The following is a 21,729-nucleotide window of genomic DNA, read 5'->3' on the forward strand; positions in this document are numbered from 1 at the left end:
GAGGAAAAGAAGAAGTTTGATAAGGAGACAGAGAAGAACTACAGTTTGTTAGAAAAGCATTTGAATTTATCAGCTAAGAAGAAAGAGCTGCAATTACAAGAGGTATTGTTGCCTCTCTTTTTTTAATGTAAGCTACAGGCTTTTGGATAGATAAATATATTTTTATGCAAATACAAAATCATCATTTGTAGTGATAAAAGAAAAACTTCTGTCAACTGGAAAGGTTGGTGAGAAAATTAGTATTTGCTGAACTTAGTGATGTACCCGCACTATTTTCTGAATTGAGGGCTTTACCTGAGGTGTGTATGAAGTACTGAACATCATGTTCAGTTATTTTTATATAGTTAAGGAATGGCAAAGTGCAAGTATATTGTGGAAAACTCTGCATTTCTATGAGGCTTTACCCTATATGGTATTTGCATTGCATTGTATGTGTTGACTAAGTGTCCTGTGTTAAAGCTTGTTGCAAAGTAAAGCCAGACGTATTCCTGAAGAAAGTGGTTTTGTACTTTTTTTTTCTTATGTTTTGAAGATCTGTTTTATTTCAAGTAATGCTACAAGAAAATTTGTAGACAATTTGTAACTTAAAAACACATCTGTTTTGCCTGGCATTCTTTCTGTCCCAGTGGGTTTATTATCATCCTCCTTATTTGTAATAGCTTTTATTTCTGGAGCAACAGCAAATAGTATGTGAGAAAATAGCAGAGAAATCTTGCAGAGACTTGCTGTAGGCAGAAGGATTTTTTTCTTTTTTCCAGAGAAATGTAATTATGTCAGGATTATTAATGCTTAGTCTATGAATGCCTTGTATCATTAAACACTTAATATTTTTCTCAGAGATAACTCTTCTCCCTGCCCTCTACTCCACGCCAAATAGTCCATGCCATCTTTCATAAAAAATGAACTGTCAAGTAAACTAGGAACTTGAGAACTCGGATTGCTCGTGAGTTTCACTAGGAGGTTACTTCTCCATACTGCATGTGCAGCGTAGGTCCTCATGTGCGTAAACAAGCGTCTGTTGGGGAGCTGAGTTGTCCCACTGTAGTTAATGGGCATTGCTCATGGGTCAGGACCTGTACTTTTACCAAATTGATCAGCTGCCAAAGATCTTGATGCAGAAAAAATGAAAAAGTATTAATTATGAACTTGATGATATCAAGAACCATATTTCAAGGTCTGAAATAAGACCTAACCTCAGCAGTAAAATACCAAATGCCTGCAAGAGCCATTTTGAAGCTGTCTCCAATATAGTTTGAAGTTTTAAAGCCTGTGTGAAGACTAAAATGAGCAAATAGTTTTCTTTTAAATATCCTTCAAATTTCATGAACAAAAATTCCGGAATTCTTCAGTCAGGCTTTCTCATTTGTGCATTTAATTTTGGAGTGTAAGTAAATGTATAAGCAAATTAAAAAAAAAAATTATTTGCAGCGTGTTGTTAGAGTGCTCAATAGGAGAAACTTTCTTGCACAGGCTTGGAAAAATAGGCGTATGTAATTGCATGGGAGCTTCCTAATTTGGTATTGTACTTGGTTAGCTGTGCCAGTTCCTGACTGGACTGTGTAATGGATGTAGTTATAAATTTGACAAAAATTTGATGAAAACCATGCCGTGTTGTGGAGTATGCCTTATGTTAACGTAGCCTTTAACTCTGTTAGTGGAGGGATATTCCTGAAATTTCACGGAGGCGTGGTACGTGCCTTATTTCTGTACTTCTTTGGCAGCACACGAAGTACACAGCAGTGAGCAAACTTGCTGGGTGCGCAGGGGGACTCATGCCTCAAAAAACTGAGGAGAGATGCAATAATTTATTTACAGGGAATTGAGAGGAATTAATAAAATAGCTGTGTTGGGTATTGTATTCTTGTGGGGGGGAGGAAGGAGGCAACCAAAGCAATAAACAACTGAAAAATAAGAGAGAGAGAACAGGTTTTTGTGGGGCTTTGGTGTACACAGGGCAGTCTTACTATCGATTAGCCAGATGTCCTAGTAAACCAACTTCATAGTCTCTTTCTACAACTACGCTTCAGTACATGTATGTATCATTACAAGCTTTGCTGATATCTCAAACAATTCCTGTCTTGCATGGTTTACAGGATGCATCGGAATGACTTGGCTTTTTGAAACACATTTTCTTACTGATGTGCTTATTGGTGCTTTTTTTTTTTAATGGCACTTGTTGTTATGGCCCTTTAAGCGCTGACAGCTTTCTAGCACTGAGCAACAACGCAAAGCAGGTCTTAAGGCAAAACTGTCTTGAAACTAATTTGGCTTATCCTCTTAAAGCAGTCAGTGTTCTTCCTGAAGGATACAGTCTCAGTGCTTGAGAGAGTGTATGATAGAGGTTCTGGACCTTTCACCTAACGCTTTCTCCATTCCCTTTTGTAATTTAGTGTAGAAGCGTTTGGTGTTACCACAAGGGCAAAGACTAAGTGTTAACCACTTACAGTATCCCTTTGTAGCCTTTCTTTAATGTATTTTAATAAAGGTTTCTGTTACCCAGTTCTTGAAGTTCTATAGTTTAATGAGGACACACGTACCATAAATAATAACTTAATGAAATAATACCTATATGTTAGAAAGTTAAATAGTTATGTACAAATGAACGGCAGCTGAAATATACCTGTTCACCATCAATATGATGTTGGCATTTCAGCAAAGCTGAGCTAAAAATCAGCTGCTAAAAATAAGGCTCCATTTTTAAATATTTGATGCTTTGTGGAAACTTATGAAATGTCTTACTGATAAGTGAACTTTTTTTTTCTTGCTTTTCTTGCCAGTCAGAGTGAGCACAGGTGGGGGATGGGTAGAATAGCATTTTGGCTATTGACAGCAGTTATTTGGCTTATAGAGTAAAGCTTACCGTACCAGCAATGTGGTTTTCAACGATAACCTTTTCCTCCTCAGTTTGATGGGGGAGATTTTTTCCCCTGTTTCTGATGGAAGACACTGCTAGCCCCCTCTCTCTGTTTGGACAGGCATCTTTTCAATGCCGTTAGTGCACAAATACCCGCTCTGATGTGTTTGGCTTGGATTCTGTGGAAAAGAAGCTTGAAGAAGTGTTATTGGAATGGTTCTAAAAATTGAGCCTCACGTTTTAAAACAACATACATTATCTAGAAAAAGGGAATTGCTGCTGCCATTTAAAAGTAAATAAATGAGCTGCTTTGTAAAGGAACAAATCCTGGTCTGGAGAGACTAATCTTATCACTTGACACTTGTATGCTATACATGTGTAATTTTGAAGCTGTCTGCAAAATGTCTTTGAAACTTCATTAGCTGTATTCTGTGTGTAGGCAGATAACCAAGTGGAGCAGAATAGAAAACACTTCTATGAGCTGTCCCTCGAGTACGTATGCAAGTTGCAAGAGGTACAGGAGCGGAAGAAATTTGAGTGTGTGGAACCTGTAAGTACCAGTGAATTCAGTCTACCTTGACATTCACATGGGATGGAGAAGGAATGCAATTTATTTGCAGATGAATTTAGACTTTAATAAAGTACATTCTTTGTTCTCTTTTTATTAAAGAGAGTTGTTACTTGCTATGTCACTTGCTTCTTTCCAACACCCTGAACCAGACAGGAGAGGACTTCACCCCGTTTCCAATGTAGTATAACTTGTTCATTCTTTTAAATGGAAACACTGAAGTCAGAAACTGCAACGTCAATCATTTGCTGGTTCTGAAAGAGTCAGATCTGCATACAAAAAGCAATGATGGGTAAAGTTACTGGAGGGAGAGCCTCTTTCTTCAACCAAACCAGTTGACACTGTTATGAAAGTCATCTCAACGTGGTTGTTGGCAGGGGGTGGGGAATGACCAGGGAAATGGTGACTAAAAAGCAGCGTGATCATTACCTCCTTGAGCACAAAGATTTATTCCAGGCATCATCGGTATCAGAGCAGCTACAGAAAAATGTTACATAGGAAAGTTTGGGAGATAGGCAATATACATTGCCTACGGTCAAATTTAAAGTAGAGATCAGTTGTGAAATTCCAGAGACTGGGCCACCCAAAAATGTCTATACATAGCTGATCATTTGTATCTAAGTAGTTATTTATAACTTGTAGGCGTTAGTTGGAATTTGTTTAAAAGTAATCATTTTGTCATCTGTGGCCTTTCTGAAAAAGGCTACATGCAGCAGTCATGTTCTGGTAACTGGAGTTTTTCATTCTAACGAGTCTTTTGTTTGTATTTCAGGTGCTATCATTTTTTCAGGGTTTGTTCACTTTCTATCATCAGGGATATGAACTTGCTAAAGACTTCAACCATTACAAAATGGCCCTGCAGATAAATATACAAAATGTAAGTTGAGATTGATATCTATGCCTTTTGTAATTCTTGTAATAAACTGCCCACTGAAGTTACTGTATATACAGTATCTGTATTACCAGTGCTTTCCTCAGTGTTAGTGCGTTGCCTGTGAAGTTTGGGGATGTAGTGCCATCTCCTGGCTAACCAATCACATCACTGAACAAATCATCGCTAATTACAGTGAGTCTATTTCATCATTTCTAATACTACTCTAAAAACCAAACACCAGGTAAAAGCCCCCCACTCGTTTTTCCAGTTTTTTATTGAGACATAACACAAGGCTTATCATGAAAGAGTTTCAAAATGAGTGAAGTCTGTTAGAATGTGTACAACGCTGGAGAATTCAGAGGACAGGTAACGAAATGCCAAGGTTCTCAGTGTTTTAGGTGTGTTTGAAATCAAGTACGTGCTGGTCATGTCTGAGGGTCATTGCTTGATAGGGATAGTATCCACAGCTAAGAAAAGAAAAAAAGCTGGGCTTATCAGCATCACTTTTAGCATCTCTGACAGCAGTGTGACCTGGAGCTTCTGTTTGTCTCAAAGCAGCCCTTTCAGGCAAGAACATTCCTGTTAGTTTAGGGTGCAGAACTGTGTAAGGAGACTTGGTGTTAGCACCCGTGCAGGCTAACCGGGGCCCACCACTCGTCAGTGTACCCTCACACCACATTGCCCAGGGTGGTCTGCTCAGGACTGGGCGAGAAGCGAGCGAGGTGACAGGCTGGAGCAACAGGACGGGCAGAGTAACGGGTGAGGTGGTCTGTTTGCTTCCTTGAGATTTGTTGAAGAAAAAAACTCAGAGGAACTTGAATGTGCCAGAGGCCTGTTGGCAGGGAACAAACCGTGTACCTTACTGTAAACCAGCAATTCATGGTGGTGCGTCTGTTTTGCTGACCTCTAAGGGCACCTGGAATTGAGATGCAGAAACTCCTTCTCGGATGTTGCAGTCCATTTTTAGAAATGGCTTAAGTGGCAAGCAGTAGCAGGATGACAGGAAAGTGGGAGAGAGGATTACAATTGTTGTAATAAAGTGACATGATTCATGTATCATGATACCATTCTTTTAATTTTCTTCCCATATGTTTAACTCTCAAGTTTCTTCTTGAGCTGTTGTTTGGTGTGGGTAGGAAAGCCGAGTAGTGGTAACTTCATAAGCAGACTTTCGTGGCAGAAGTCAGTGCTTCTGGATGAAACTTCAGGACACGTTTGCTTCTTGTGAGTGCTTAGCTTAACTGAATGAGGAGCAGCATGGAACCAAGGTGGGTAGAGGGGAGCTGATGCAGGACGAGCAAGAAATGAAACGTGAGAGAGAAGCTATTATAGAGTTTGGAAGAGCTGGATTTCAGATTATACGGATGGAAAAGAGCCAGTGAAGTGATCTGAAGAACTGACGAGCAATAAGAAAGCAAGCTAATCTCAACAGCTGCACTTTCAATTGACTGAATGGTATTATAGTGTGCCCCAGGAAATCCAAAGAGGTTGAGCTTTACAAGTTTTATGAATAGAAAGAATGACCTGGATTTCAAAACACTGTAGAGAGAAAGCAGGCAAGGTTTAAAACTATCTGTGGCAAGAGGAGAATAGAAGGAAGCATCCGAAAAAGATTGTAAGAGGACACGAGAAGTTCTCCACTGTCTTGAAGATGAACAAATCATCCCAAAGGAAAAATGAACTAGGGCTTGGCTGTGGTGCAGCTGAGCTGCTGGCAGAGCACTGGATTGACATGTTAGAAACTGAAGGGTACAAGATACAGTACAGAGAGCCTAGCTGGATATGGAGAGTCATTTGAGAGTTGCCAGCAGAGCTGTAGTAATTGCCTTCCTTTTCCTTCAGGTTGTCTTTACTTTGAGAATTATGCTGTGGATTTCCTCTCCACAGCCTGCCGCAGACCCTGCTTTCCCCTCACTGCACTAGTGCAGTGGCTGTGGTTGACCCTGGTTAAGCGCAGCTTTGTCACAGCGTAAAGCGAGGACTTTTCTTGAGGTTTCTGGAGCCCATTGTGCTCCATCCCGCCATTCCCAGGGTGCATTTCCCTCACACAGATCTGTGATCACTGCACAGCTAAAGCAAAGATCCTGGCAGGATCATTTAAGGCACCTAACCTAGGAGTGATCAGTGTTCAGACAGGATGGTTTAGGTTTGAGCAGTCTGATCAGTTTCTTTGCCTTTGTCCTGAGTACAGAATGTATTTTTTTAAAGCAACTTTTCCTAGGGAATTATGAAAAGGAGCTTAGAAAGTTGTTTAGAGCCTTGGAAATGAGTTTATATGCAGGGTCTAACTGCTAAATTTGCAAGCAGATGTGACCTGAAATTGAGATGATGGATATGGGGAAGGTTCAGAGCAGTTGTTTTTAGACATCAACTAAAGAACATCTTCAGCTCTCTGTGAAACATATGGATATGAGTAGCTGCTCTGACCAGCTCTCATGGACTGTGTTTGTGCCCATGAATACACTCCTTCCAAAAAGAAATCTGGAATTTGCAGGTACTGATGCCCAGTAAGGAGCATACTGTAAGCCATTTATGTGCAAGAATGGATACCTGCTTATATTCATGATATATTTCTTAGTGTATGCAACTGTATGCTTATCCTTGGGAAAAATAATAAAATAGGTGAGGCAGCATTTTCAGAAGCTGATCCATTTTCAGGAAAATAATGGTGCTCTCAAAAAGCAACAAGACACATAAGCGTGCATCTGGAAGTGTGTACTTTTCCTCAAAACACATGTACCAACTGCGGAAAATACCAGCCTGGAATTGGAATGCATGTTTTTGGTTTGTGCAATTTGTGCAAGTGGGTATGTGATGAAAACTAGGTATTACCATGATTGTTTTGGTGGTGTTATTTCCTCATTGGCCAGTGTTTTTCAGACCAAACGGAGGAGTTTCTAGTGTCAGGTGTGAGCTGCTCTGTTATGTTGTGTAGTCCTATTGTATAGTTTATGGATGGTGTGGTTACTTTCTGATTGTTTTTATCAGTGTTCTAATAAATATTTCTCTTGCACCTGCTTGCCAACATTGAAATGACTGATATTCAGGAATAATAATAACTGGACTTTGATTATTTTTCCTTTTTTAAATGCATGCAGATTTTGGGGTTTTTTTTTGCATGCTTCCTATCTGCCAGGAAGAATAAGTCTTTCTTCCACTCTCTGCTGATAGTTTTGCCATCTTGTTTTAGACACGAAATCGTTTTGAAGGAACAAGGTCAGAGGTAGAGGAGCTCATGAACAAGATCAGAAGAAATCCTCAGGAACATAAAAGACCAAATCATTTCACCATGGAAGGCTATCTCTATGTACAGGAAAAAAGTAAGATGTGGTTTTTATTCCTATAGAGCCTGCACTGTGCATACAGGCAAGTCTTATTTCTACAGGTAGCATGAAGATGCAAAGGATTTACAGTTTATTAAACAGAGTCATCTGAGTAAATGTTCAAAGTCTCTAATGGCAGTGTGAAGAGCACGGTGCTTCAAGTCTGACAGGTCTTGCAGAGCTGAAAGTGTGACAGTTCTTAGGTGACTGAATTCGGGGAAGTTTTATTTGACTGAAGGATCTATTTGATGTTATTTTTAACCCTTACTAATGACTTCCTGTAGAGTTGCCAAACATTTGTTGTCAGGCAACAACATAACTTGTCAAATTAGGCTCTGGAAGTTGGGCTGGTTTAGTGTGATGAAATTGACTGTCATTTCCTTGGTTCAGTGATGTGCTCTCATTACTTTATTGCAATTATAGGGTCAGATAAAGCAGGCTGCATGCTAGGTAGCTAGTGTTGAAAATCTTGCTGTGAGGGTGCATGCCACACAAATCACATCCTGTCACTACTTTGAACAGTTATAAATCTTCCTCACTCTAGTAAAAAAAGCCAAAGAAGATGCAGCTCTCTACTGCTCAAGGAATGACCACATAGTAATTTATTTTTGTGGTGGTGTGGGTTTTTTTAAACATTTTTCTTAAGTCATCTTTTTCAGATGTGCACCCATCATAGATTTTTTTTTGCTTATTCTGCTGAGAGATTTTAGTTTTATGATGTTTAATTGATTACTGTTCAGGTAAAGACTTCTGTAAAATGTTTCACAAATTGAAGACACTACAACATTCTTGATGGAAACATTGGTTGAAAAATTCAACAGTGTTGAAAAATAAGTTTTAACAGAACTATCTGTAAAAAATAAGACAAATCATTATACTGTGAGATCGGTTCACTGGTCTGGGTCACCATAAGCTTTAGAATCATCTGAAAGGATTCAGAAGAAGTGGGTGTGCCTGAAGCTGAGCTGGGGAGGAGCAGGGCAGTGAGACCTTCCAGATTAGGAGCAGTGAGATCCTCTGTCAGTTTAAGCCACTCATGAAGGGCTTCCCTGATACTCTGAGTCAGAGTCCTTCAAAAGAAAAGATTCCTCTTTTTTAAAAAAGTAAATTAATAGATGTGAAGAGATACAGAGAGTCAGAATCCAAGTTTTAACAGTTAACATTATGGTGCAAATCTCAGTAATACTGTATGCAGTAGGATGGGCTCTAAAGTCATTATGTAGGGTTTGTACTGATGAATAATAGTTAGGAGTGACTTTTCGTGTCAGAAAATGTCGTCAGACCTTAATCAATAGATAATGCGGAGCTTGCAACACAAGTGTGTTAATCTGCAGTTATTTAGCTTCAGGTTACCAAGTGTCAATCTAGGTTTCCATGTTCTGCTTAAATAAAGTTTCCAGGGATTTTTTTTTTATATGGAAAAACTATTTTGTCTGTAGTAGTGAGATAAAGATACATTAGTAATTCTTTCCATTTGTCATTAAGCATAAATGTGAAATACTACATATGTCAGTTTTTAGAACAGTAAGCACTGGCGAAGCTTTGTATTACTTTGGATAATGTTCTTAATTCATACCTTTGCTTTAAATACTGCATTATTAGGAATTAAGTAGGACACTTAAGTATCATTTTGGAAAGCAGGAGAAGAAAACACAAACTGGAAAAAGTAGGAACTGTTGAATGCTTCCATTTTATGTAGGGCCTGCTCCCTTTGGTTCCAGTTGGGTGAAGCACTATTGCACGTACAGGAAAGACACAAAGAAGTTCACCATGATCCCATTTGAACACAGATCAGGAGGGAAAGTCGTAAGTCTATTTTTATATTCTACTGTTACACTTGCCCTCTATCAAGATCAGAGGATGTGTCAGATAAGATGTGTCAAATATTTTCCCTCTCTACCTCATTGCCCTTTTTTTTATTTTCATGCAATTCGGTCTGCCATTTAAGGACATTAACCTAAAGTAATGAATGGATTAATAGATAAGAATACTGCAGACTTTTCAGTTGCTTCCTTCTAGAAGACCAGAGAACATGGTACAGTTAACATGCACTGCGCTTCATCATTTAGAATCTAGTTTATCCATGAAGCATTTAACTTGCTAAAGTATAAATCAAGAAAGTACTTGACTTAGAAGTTAGACTTAGAAATGTCTTTCTTATATGCTTCAGTCAGATTTTTTTTGCAGAGGTGTAAGTAATAGAAGAAGGACTAGAAAATAGGAGTTTTAATAGGAATATAAATATAATCTCCTGGCAACTGAGTGTAATTTCAGATATCTTTTAATAGCATCTGAAATATTTAAGACCCAAGACTGTTGATTTTTACATGGCTTTAATTCCTATTGAAATAGTCGGCCATGGGGGGCACTCAGCACCTTCGGAGATGATGCCTTAAAGGAATGCATTTTTTTTTTTAATTAAATACATTTTGTTGCAAGGAGAAAGGATATCTGAAGCTGGAAAATACTGAGTCAGTACTTCTGTAAATGCAGCACTCTGCCCTATCTTCAAATTTGGTTAGAAAATCTTGTTGTTGGAATTTTGTCAGGGTGATATATTCCATTAGTATGAGCAGAGAGGAGATGGCTTTAATAATTTTGAGGGCTGTGTATATTTACAGATATGGTTTCCTTAATCATTTCAGTACTTCTGTGAATTTTTTATCCTGTTTTACTCTAATTGTAATAATCCATTTTAGTTAACATAGTATGTGTGTGAGCGTTTGGCATTCTAAAACACTTACGAAGCAAAGTTGTTTTGCTGTGTTAAAAGATCTCCCATTTTGAAACCCACAATCCAATTACTCCTTCAGTGAAAACCTCCTGTGTCTGGAGATGTTGAATAAGACAAGAAATAATTAAAACGTGCAGTTAATCCTGATTAAATCTGGTACCACTTACGCAATGCTCAGATGAATTTATTTATTTGATTTCTGAATTCCTGAGGGTAAAATATGATCCTAGTGTTGGCCTTGAAGAGAGGGCTGGTTCTGTAAAGCAGAGTACAGATAGTAAAGAATACTTAGTTTGTTTTACCTACTTTAACCAAGCCTTTACTATGCAAATCACTGTGTCTGACAAAATGGGAGAAGTCTTACACTCCTTGTGTGCTTATATTATAACGTGCAAAATCTTTATAGCAAAATATTTTTTAGTTTAAATTACTGTGGTACTGTGTCATATTGTAAAGTACCAGCTAAAAGGGACTCAATATTTTCTCATTTGTGTCCTGTAAATGACCACAGAATTTGTGTGCTATTGTGCAGAGACCTGAACAGTGACCATGAGTGAATTCTTTTGCCAGGGTCAGTTTTCAGTATAGCTTTTGCTGTTACTTTAATGTAAATTTACTATACTTGCTTTGTTTGTCTGGCTGGCTTACTGAAGCTTTCAATTACTTGGTCAAGCATATGAAAACTTCTTTTCACAGGGTGGCGAGGAACTCTTTGTCCTTATGTATTGTACCAAAAGAAATACAGATACCATAGACAGGCGATTCTGTTTTGACTTAGAAGCTTCAGACAGGTAAGCTTGTGAAACACACTTAAAGGACTTTTTCTGAGTAGTAGTTAATATTACTGTAATGTTGCTGTTGTGTTTTCTTTTTGTTTTTTTCAATGCTTGTTTAGACTGACACTGGGAAATAGTCACTGGAGAAGCAGGCGAGCACTGTCGTGGCTCGCTGGATTTTTACCTCAGTTGTGTGTAGCAGAAGCAGTGAGGATCTAACCTGAAATGTAGACATTGCCTGAGCTTGCATAAAAGAAAAGCATAGAAAAAAATTAGAGAAACTGTTATTAATTAGTGAAGAAACATGGCTTAAATTGAAGTACATATGGCTACAGTGAAAGACTACAATCACAGTAATAATCCATGCAGTCATAACAATATTGTATCACAAGCCTGATTTCCAAAATGACAGGTTGCTGAGGGTGTACGCTGGATTTTCAGACTTGAAAATAAGATCGTTGGGATTTTGAGGCTTTTTGTGGCTGCTGGAATAATCCAGTCCATCTTGAACATTGTTGAACAAACAACTTTTTGAAACACCACCCTTTCATTGCTTTATTTCAAAAGAGAAGAATTCCTTCTTTATTTTGCTAAAAGAATCTCAAAATATGATACATATTGCTTTTCCTCAGCATTGTAGTCTTCCTTCATTTATGAAGATGAGAGAATCCATCTTAGCAGGGTACTGCAGCTAAGTACGGCTGTGTTCTTTTGGTGCGGGTTGTATCTGTGCAGAACAGGATCCTATCTAGTATTAAACGCTAAATAGAAATTGATGGACTGTCGCTAAGTTTTTACATCCACCCCTTCTGAGCTATTTTTAAGCAATATATTTGCTCCTTGCTTATAGCAATTAATTACATTCTAATTTATCATGTAGTAGATCTTCAGGTTTTATAGGTTTTTGGGTTTTTTCCTATCAAGTTCATTGTGCCCTTCACTTTAAAGCAGTGTGGTCAATGCTGCCAGGCCCCTCTGCCCTATGAGTGGTCTGAAAAGACGTCCATGATACGGATTGTGAGCGTGTGCACAGTCTGAGGTCAGACTGGCCTGCCTGAGGCATGCCCGTTCCTGTAACAAGGGATTCAAAGCTACCACTGCATCTGAACACTTCCAGCTCCCATGGCAAATGACAAGATACCTGCTGACAGCTCAGGTGGCATTTGTCACAAGTGTACAGCATGGTTTGAACTGCATTTTTGATTTGAGGGTGATGTGGCTTAACACTCAACACTTGTGTCCCAACAGTAGGAAAGGGAGTAGAGATTTAAGCTCTTGACATCAGCTCCTCTTGGGTCAGTGTACTGGTCAGTATGAGTAACAGATTTCAAACTGAGCCTGATAAAGTTGCTAAAAAACTACCGTGAGAAGTGTCAGCCTCCCCACTTCGTGTGTCATCGCTGCTCAATAGGGTATCTGGAGTTAAACAGAGATGGATGGAGAGCAGTGTTTCCTTGATCCCATAAAACAATTTTTCATTCTCTGTTAAAAGTGGGAAAAAACCTAATCCATCTTTCTGTCCAGATACAATAGATACAACTGGTCCACTGTGACTTTGATATCAGACATTTGTCTTTTAATAATCTATGTGTGTAGTACCGAGATGTTCCCATGGAGATTAGTTCCATGCTGCAGGCCATTAGCTTGTTTCCTTGGTACCAGTTCAGGGCATGCTTGTCCCTCGACCTGTCTGAGTTAAAAAGTAAAATACAGATTGACAGCATGAGGTAGCCTTTGTTCCTGGGCTGTGGAAGGAGGCAAGATTGTAAAATTTTAGCAAGGATTTTTTGGTAGCAAATGTTCAGCCTTGTGTGTGACTTGAGCATAGTTTGTATCTGCTATCTGAATATTTACAGGTTTTATTTTTTTGAAAAAGAAAGCTGAGATGCTTGTTTTTTCTTTAAATTCTGATACTTTTGACTATAAGCTCCGAGGGTGCTAGGACCCTGGCTATATCTCTGGAAAGTGATGTTTTTTCTGTTGCTAGTACTCCATCATGTTTAGTTAAAGGTGACTAATGGTAAAGGTAGAGAAATTTGAATCTTGGAGACAGCAGAGGTCTTTTGGAGTAGGAAAAAGGCTTTCTATTGATAAAGAATATTATCCCTCTGAAATAGTGCATAGATTTTAATTTTACTAATATGGGACAAGGAGGGGGGAAGGCTTTGTCTCTTTTGACTTTAATTTGATGACAAATAAATGATGTTTCATGGAGCATATACTGAGTTTGACATCCTGCCTCTAGGTGATACTCTTTCATACCCTTACAGTTATAATTTTAGTGAAAAGGAGGAAAGTTTGCCCTGCATAAAAGTAACTCATTTGGTTTTAGTTTTAACTAGTGAAAGAAAATAGACAAGAAAAAAAAACCAAATCAGTGTGTGGGGTGTGTTTTAGTTTAGCTGATTAGGGTATTTTTTTTCTACTGAGTGATGAAGTTTGCATGTTACTGATGGTTGCAGCTCGGTGCTCCTGGCAGAGCAGTTTGCATTGGAAACAGCTGGTATGGCTTGAGAAGGTGCTTTGCTTACTGTCATTGCTAATACCAATATTAGCTCATTTTAGTCATAAAGGTTTCTAGCTGCAGAAACTAAGGCAAGGCTCCTTCACCCACTCTTAAGAGCTCAGTGTCTATATCCCTGAGAATAGTAAGAGGTTCTATTTTTATGGAATATCCTTACTTTAACTAATCAAAAGAGAATGACTTGCCTGATTGCTGCCATATTCCAAAGTTATAGTAGTGTCTCCTTAGTTTAGGTTGTGTTGCTAGAGGGTGTGTGCAGGCCTTGTCCTCACATGCTGGCTGAAAAGAGATTTTGAGCGGGAGGTATTTGTACCTCGAGAGTTTTACGCTTCAGTTAAATTGTGTGGTTTGATAAAATTTATGACAAGGTGAAAACAAACTAGAAATGTCTCTGGTTGTAAGAAAATGAACGTGGTTTGTAGACTGTTACAGTTCTGAGTAAAAGTGGGATCTGTGCTGGTTTTCTCTGGGCTGCTCTTTTTAGATAACATTTTCCCCTACAGCTGTTGTGCTGCTTGAAGATAGATTTAATACAAAAGAGAGAGAGTGAGGGAGAGAATGTTATTAATTAATTCTGTATTTCTATCCATCTCTCTGTAATGAGATTTACAAATTTGCCAAAAGTATGGGCAGGCTGAGTATAATGATTTTTTTAATTGGCAGAAAAATAATTACCCAAATAACCTCTTCTGCTTTTAACTTTCCTTGCTTTGTACGCTATGCTGAACCACGCAATTACTCTTTTTAGTTTCCTATTATATAAACACAAAAGTAGATTTATGTTAATCTCTGTTCACTAATCCCTACGTTGCACAGTGTCCATCCTTGCTTTTTAGGGAAGTTACAATAGGGGAATTCTGTAATGAGATACTGCATTAAGACTTGATAATTTTTAAAGATAATAGGGGAATTCTGTAATGAGATTCTTTAAAAATTATCAAGTCTTAATGCAGTTATTTACCAGAAAACTGTAATCATTGTTACTGCTCTAAAGCTAAAGACTATGCATTGAATAAGTTGACAAAAGCCATTTATTATGTAATAGCACAGCAATGCAAGAGCAAGTTTATTTAGCATTCACAAAACTCACTAACTCCCAGCAAGTGTTGGAATCAACAAGCTCTCAAGAATGAACTACTTCAAATAATTAGTTTGCTGATTATGTTCACTTTCCTTTTTCCTACTGTGTGTATCAGTTTTATAAGATGAGCAGTGTCCAGTAATTAGGGAAAAAACCCATCCTCGACTTTTAGGACTATGGGCTTTTGCTTGTAGATGGAAGCGAAATTTGACAAGACTCTCTTAGTTGCTGGTGAGTTTGGTTACTCTTTTGTGGTTGGTACTCCTGCAGGCCTGGGGTTCCTGTGACCATGCAGGCGTTTTCTGAGGAGGACAGGAAGCTGTGGATGGAAGCCTTGGATGGAAAAGAAGCTGTAAGTGTCATTTTTTTACATTCACTTATAGTGTAATGGAGAAATTTTCTCACCCCCCGCTTCTTGATCCCATTTATACTTTGTAGTTTGCAAAATGATAGATTCAGAGAAAAAAGAATGAAAGTGAAATAAAACTCAGGAGAGATGAGTAACTCGGGAAAGCTCAACGCAGATATCTGTTAGTGCTGATATGAAGTATTTTTCATTGTAATGACAGCATCGATTTTTATAAATGGTTTCCCATCACAATGATGATACTGATATTCTAGAAAATGTCTAGTATAAGCACGTACACTTAGCCTTATGCTGACATGCTGTATTCCAGTGGCAAGGTTTGTGCAAGTTTAGTTACATAGGATTATTATTGTTTTTAAAACTAGATTAAAAAAAAAAAAACCTGTGTCAGTGGGAATGGGGTTGCACTTGAGTTTGCTTAATTTCTGGGTCTGAACTGCGGAACTGAAACACACTGGAGAGTATTCTTCCAGGAGAATATTGGGCTGGAATATAGGGTTTTCTAGTCAATGACACAATCATGTGTTTGTCCCCAGTACTGGGGAATTTAGGCGTAGGTTTCATTGATATCATTGTTGTAAAAATCTTGTTTCATCTGCAGAGGCGTTTATTACTGTCACGTGTGGTCTGAACTGGACTCCCCAGTAAGTTTACAACTTCTGGGAATGCAAAACATAACTCCCAGGATTCATCAAAGCGGTTCACAATGATTTGAGTGAACTTGAACTGTGCAAAATCAACCTGCAGAGACACAGGAATGAGGAGCACTTAAATAGTAGTTAATTTTAGTGACTCTAACTGCCATTGTTCTTCTCCCCAGGGGAATGTATTTGTTGAGGATTTTTTAAAAATTTAACTCCTTGAAAAGTGCGTTCTGAGGGGGCGTGGAGCTCTGGTGCTACTGATAGAGCTGTTGTAGTTAGAAGTGATATGTTTGAGCTGTGAGCAGATGTATTTGTGCCTGCTGGGCATTAAGATTGGGGGTGTCTTCTTTCTGGTTTCATAAAATTCTTTAAAATAATTAATGTCTTTTTACTCTTTTTGCGTTAGCTGTTCATCAATTTGAATAGAGCAAATGCAAAGCGAGAGGGAAGTAAGTATTTGAATTACTACTAAAGCTGATTTTTGTTAACATTTTACAATTGAAAAAGGCAACGGTAATTTTTTTCTGTGGATCCAACCTAATTAAATATTCTAGTTTTAACATAAAATTCTGAATATACTTTTGTGGGTTTTGTAATTAATGGGTTTTCAGAGTACCACACTTTAGTACATACATAAGAATTGTAGGACTAGACATGAGCTAGAGAAAGTCTGATTGTTTTTTGCCAATTTGCTTCATGCTTCAAATTGACTCAAAAAAGGGCTCATTTCTATGTAAATACATCGCAATTTCTTTATCCGGAGTGTGTGTACACATCTGTTGGAATGTATAAGTGTGGTTTTAAAAGCAATCACAGCTGAACATAAAGGTCAGCAAAAAAACTGAATGCGTGTTTTTAAAATGTAAGCCGTCATATGGAAGTAGAAGAGATGGTTTTCTTTAAAGGAAGTTAGCTTTCTTTTGTTAGCAAAGTGTATGAGTGAAAACAGTGATTGTTCTTGCATTATCAGGCAACTTATGTTTGTTTTTTTTAATTAAATAGTGGGTTAAAACTTCATCCTGATGACAATAATAGAAATTTTTTCACAAATTTTTATTTTTGTGGTGCAAGACCAGATCCCCAGCAGCAAGAAGGCCAGATGTCTGGGGGAAGGGCAGTTTTGCAATATAAGCTTTTAAATGAAGTTTTGATATGAAGAAAAAGAATAAGACAGGAACAACAAAGGAATGCTGGATCTCAGCTGCTGTCCTGTTAATGCCTCTGCTTTTATGTAGTCAGATCATTAACTGCTGTGCAATGATACACATGTGTCCTGTATCTTTAGTGTGGGAACTTCTTTGGCTCAGGGTAGGGCTCAGTAAAAGCCCTGCTGTTGATGGTTATGTTTTTTTTCATCATAAGTGCTCCCTTATCCCATTTGGTTAACTCTCTCGGATGTTGTCGATGTTGCAGTAAGTATTGTTAAACCTCATTTTGCATCTGCCGACATGTGTACTTAATCAGACATCCCATTCTTAAAAGGCTGCTGCTGTGAAACAGATTCAGCGAAGCCACTACCACCAGAATGAGGGTTTACTTGGGCTAGGCAGGGTTGTGAAGGAGAAAATGGGAATTTCTCTAGGAAGAGTGAAGTATTCCTGTTCCAGAATATTTTCAGTTTTGCCGGAGAAATACTAACTGTGTGATTTAGCCCAGCCTTATTTTTCAGTGACAGACAATCGTAATGGTGCTTTAAAACTTTTCAAACTTTTTTTTTCCCCTGCAGGTGCACAATTGGATAAGATAGGGTTCACCATCATCAAAAAGTGCATCAGTGCTGTTGAAACACGAGGTAATGATCAACCCAACCTTTTTGTGGAGGGGGTGGGACAGCTGGTCTGCTCTTAGAAGAAGGAGGCTCATATGATCTAGTCTTCTGTAGAAGTCTGGGAAAGACTTAACATGGTAGATATTGCACTGATTACACTGACCAGGGCAGGGGCTTTTTTCTGTCCAGTCCCAGCCTTTTATGTATGGCTTTTCCTCAGGAAATAAGTTTTCAAGAAGTGCTCAGAAGGGGGTAATAGCTCCTCACTTGAATAAGAAAAAGTGTTGAAGTACTTCTGGTGGAGTTCAACTTGCACCAGAGGCAGGGATGCTGTCAGGCTTACTATTGCACATCCTCCAAAATTGAGGAGAGAAGAGGAAGGCCAGTATGCAGAGAGTGCTCAAGAGGTATTTGGGATTATGATTGCAGAGAAGCTCTGTGTCACAGACCCTGTGTAACTTGGGCACTGGATAAGATCAACTATTGAAATAGCTGCCGTGTGAGGAGACAGCAATCCTTGTATGGACGTGCTGAAATGTGAGGTGACCGGCCGCTCCAAGGCTCACTGCGTTGTATATGGTATTGTATGGAAATCCTGCTAGTTTGGTTACTTGGTTACAGCGTATTTCTTAGTTTGTTAAAAGAGGTGTTGAAATTTTTCAGTGTGAATTTTGTTTTTGTCCTAAATGGTTGACCTTCCTGCCCCCAAAAGATCTTTTCCTAGAGATTTAGCATTGCATAGGGCAGAATATATATATATATATATTTTTGTGTCACAGTCCAGCTTAAATAAGATAGCTGGACAGAAGAATGGGTTGGTCACCCTTCCTGTCAAGGCAGGGTCTCACTTAACAGCAGTGTCTTCCATGTATGTGCTTACTATGCAATATTAGTAACAAGACCAAGCAGCCTTTGCGGTATTGAGAGTTTAGCATTTAAGCAGCAAGAAGTATCTGAAATCCTTTTTCTCTTGGACTTTTTTGTATCGGTCCTGTCTGATACATTCAAGATGTTATTCCAGATCAGACCGTATTCTATCTGGTGTTCTCTTTGTTCATTCTGTTCTCTTGAAATTTTTTTCAAATAAGGTTTGCCTGTCTCATCACTACAAAAATTTCAGTTACTAGCATTTACAATCTGAATATTTCAGCTGGGAAACACTGCAGATAAAACTGGCATCCTACAGATAAGTTGCCTTCACTGCAGAACCCTGCTTTGATGTAGAGTGGCTCTTCTTTCCTCACTGGATGAGGGAGATTTTAGGAAAAGGGTAGCGTGTGATCATGTAGTGAAAGGCTGGTTTTGGTGTACAGAACAGTGACTGGTTACCTTACAATAGCTTCTGAAGCATGTTTACTGTAAGCAGCGTGGAGTACACTATATTTTGATTTATTACGTGTCCTTTATGCCTTGATTTAGGGGCATGTAAGGAGGTGCAAAACATATGGGTAACCCCACCAAATGTTTTTCAAGACAGATGATAAACTTGCATGGATTAGAAGCATGTGTTCCATAGTGGGATCTGCCCTGAAGCATAGTTGGAAGAGAATTAAAGTTACCAAAGTTAGCTGCAGTATTTCCTGTCCTTGCAGACACGCTATCCTTTGTAATACCTGCAGTCGATAGAGTGCTTTGTGGTAATTACTACCAATGAAAATTACTTTTCTCTATTAATTGTGTTTTGAGGAGTACTTAAGAAAAATACTCAGTATTCAATAAATATTTATTTTCCTAGGGTTTCATTAATGGTTTTAGGCGAGATACTACCTTCCAGGAACTTAGCAGTCCACCTAGCTCTGTTTCAATGAACTTGGCTCGTCCATTGTATTTCAAGCAGTTGTTGATAATTTTCTGTTCATGGATTCTGAATTTAACATCAGCTGCATTAAAAAAAAAAAAAGCCTAACAAACAAAATCCTGACTTAATCTGTGAAACTAACTGAAGTGTTCCTAAAGGATCAGTTCCTGTTTTCTGTAAAACCTGCAGGACATTCTGCTGATGTCTGCTGAGCTAAACAAGCCGGGGCCAGGAGAACTTTCAGTTGTCTGCCTCAGGAGGGTTTGTTCAAATAGCTGTATGATGGAGAAAATCAGTCTTTCAGGCTGCAGATTTTGTACCTGTACTTATTCTTAAAACAATTTTTACTTGATTATTTTACTTTAATGATACCACATCAAAGGCAAGTCATGTTCGGCAGAAGAAAACAGGACAGATGCCTCTTCAGAGACTGTGCTTGTGTGCCATGTTTTTGTCTCTTTTAATCATAATGGGTGTGAGGTTGGCGTGGGTGGAAAGAGAGGACAGTCTAGTGTGGGTGGAAACTGAGAATAGTCTTGTCATTTCATAGCAGAAAAAGTCTGGTATTCAAAGAGAGAAGAGCCTAACAGAGATATTGAACATAAACTTGTCAATGGCTGGATAATTTTTTTCTCAGTTACGTTCCCTTTTATAAAGCCAAGAAGGAAATTATTTGCTCTGAATGAATAGAAAAATTGAAGACAGTGTCTTGATTAAAATGCATGTGAGTTTCTGACTGAGCGCTCTTGCACTGCCTCATAAGACATTGGCCGGGCTTTACCTGGTGGGAGATGCTGAGGCATCGAGCTGTGCAGCCTGTCTCTCGCTTCCTGAGCATGGCGCTGGTTGGATGCATACCTGTGTTTTGTCTCAACACATTTTGGATTCCGTTTGGAGTATTTAATTTTATTTATAATTCTGTTGTGAGAATAATACAGTGGGGTAAAAGTTTACAGAAATATCGAAGAGCTGCTTGCTCTGGTAGTAAGGACTCTGTGCATGTTTTTCTGTGCGAGTAGTTGGTTGCATCTTCGGTGAGGATATGGTAGGTAAGGGTTTGCTAGAGCAGCGTTTGCCTTGATTTTGGAGCTGCTGGAGCTGCTAGTCTGAGCTGCAGAGAGAGATGGCAGCATTGAGCTGTCTGTCCACTCTGCTCCTGGGGAGGAGGAAGCAGAAAACCTTTTCACCTGACAAAAATATCTGCTGTTACCTTGAATTTAGAGTGTCACTCCTGTGGCTGCTTCTGTACTATGGAGTTTAATAAAAAGTGGTATTTGCAGCTATATTAGTAGCCCATGTCAGCACGCATACAACGCCAACCACACAGTAAACTTGCCTGTGTACCTTGCTTACAATAGTATAAATTGCTATTTTACTTACATATTTTTAAGCATGTTTCACAAATTGTGTACCTGTGCCAAATTCTGGTATCAGAGAGCCAGACATCTCGAGATAATATAAATATGAAGAAAATGATGCTGCAAGTTCATCAAAGTTGCCAGTAGTGACTGGTTGAGCTGGCAGACACAGCGTCTGAACCCTTCCACGTTTTAGGCAGCGCTAAGCTATTCCTTGCAATGAGTCATCTTGTCAATTGTGTTCTGTAAATGCCAAGCATTATCAGTCTTGGATGTGCTGAAGATCTGAAACGTGCAGGTTAAATCAGAAATAGCACTCAGACTGGGTTTGTGTACTTTAAAAAGAACAGCATTTAAAGGTATGTTTAAAGGTATAGTTTTAAACTATGTTGAAGTATTAATTCCTTTCTACACTTCTCGATGTGTGCTAGCAATTAGCTGTGCTTTTTTCAGGTTGATGAATTTGAAACTGATCAATTATCTGATAATTATTATCACATACTCATGATTATTGCTGGAGGATTGCCATAATTTCAGAGAATTTTGTGTATCACATCTGTTTTAATTTTGAGCAGTAGTTTCTGTGGTTTGACCTTGATTATTTTTAAGCCCGCAAATGTATATTTGGAGTCAGCACAGTTTGGTTCCCCCTAGTTTTGATGTTAGACGCACAGGAAATCACGAAACAACTTCTGAGATAAGGAAAAGCTGAGCTGTATTTGACTGTGACAGTACTTCTTCAGCTTTTTAGCTTCTTGCAGAGAATGCAGAAGGCTTGTTCTGTGGTAGTGGTGGGCATTGTGAGTTGTGTTTTTTGATAACCCCAGATGGAATACTGGAGATCTGGCTTATTCTGTTAATTCGAGCCAGCTTTGAACATGACATCTAGCTTAAGAGTCAGCATCATTACAGCGGTGCCTGCATCCTGGGGAAAGAAAAGGGCCAGTTCTGCCCAGGTGGAGCAGCCAAGAGAAATAGCTGCTGCTATAGCCAGCCAGCTCCCCGCTGGGACAGAGGATGGAGCAGTGCTGACAGGGAAGAGTTCAGGAGGCTCTCAGGG

General features: G+C 38.8%; 1 protein-coding gene across 1 annotated transcript in view; it reads left to right on the plus strand.

The window, feature by feature from the left end:
- The window catches only part of ARHGAP10 (Rho GTPase activating protein 10), a gene marked incomplete at its 5' end in the record, with an annotated part of 101,862 nt that overhangs the window by 15,869 nt on the left and 64,264 nt on the right, over window positions 1-21,729 (plus strand). Inside the window, 9 exons of the mRNA XM_010078561.1 lie at window positions 1-102; window positions 3,294-3,404; window positions 4,195-4,299; window positions 7,487-7,616; window positions 9,319-9,425; window positions 11,050-11,144; window positions 15,005-15,086; window positions 16,152-16,194; window positions 17,472-17,537. Coding sequence (XP_010076863.1) covers window positions 1-102; window positions 3,294-3,404; window positions 4,195-4,299; window positions 7,487-7,616; window positions 9,319-9,425; window positions 11,050-11,144; window positions 15,005-15,086; window positions 16,152-16,194; window positions 17,472-17,537 — 841 coding nt within the window. The remainder of the gene's footprint in view (window positions 103-3,293; window positions 3,405-4,194; window positions 4,300-7,486; window positions 7,617-9,318; window positions 9,426-11,049; window positions 11,145-15,004; window positions 15,087-16,151; window positions 16,195-17,471; window positions 17,538-21,729) is intronic.

This window comes from Pterocles gutturalis, unplaced genomic scaffold, assembly GCF_000699245.1.
Source record: "Pterocles gutturalis isolate BGI_N339 unplaced genomic scaffold, ASM69924v1 scaffold4978, whole genome shotgun sequence".
In the NCBI taxonomy this organism is placed as follows: Eukaryota; Metazoa; Chordata; class Aves; order Pterocliformes; family Pteroclidae; genus Pterocles; species Pterocles gutturalis.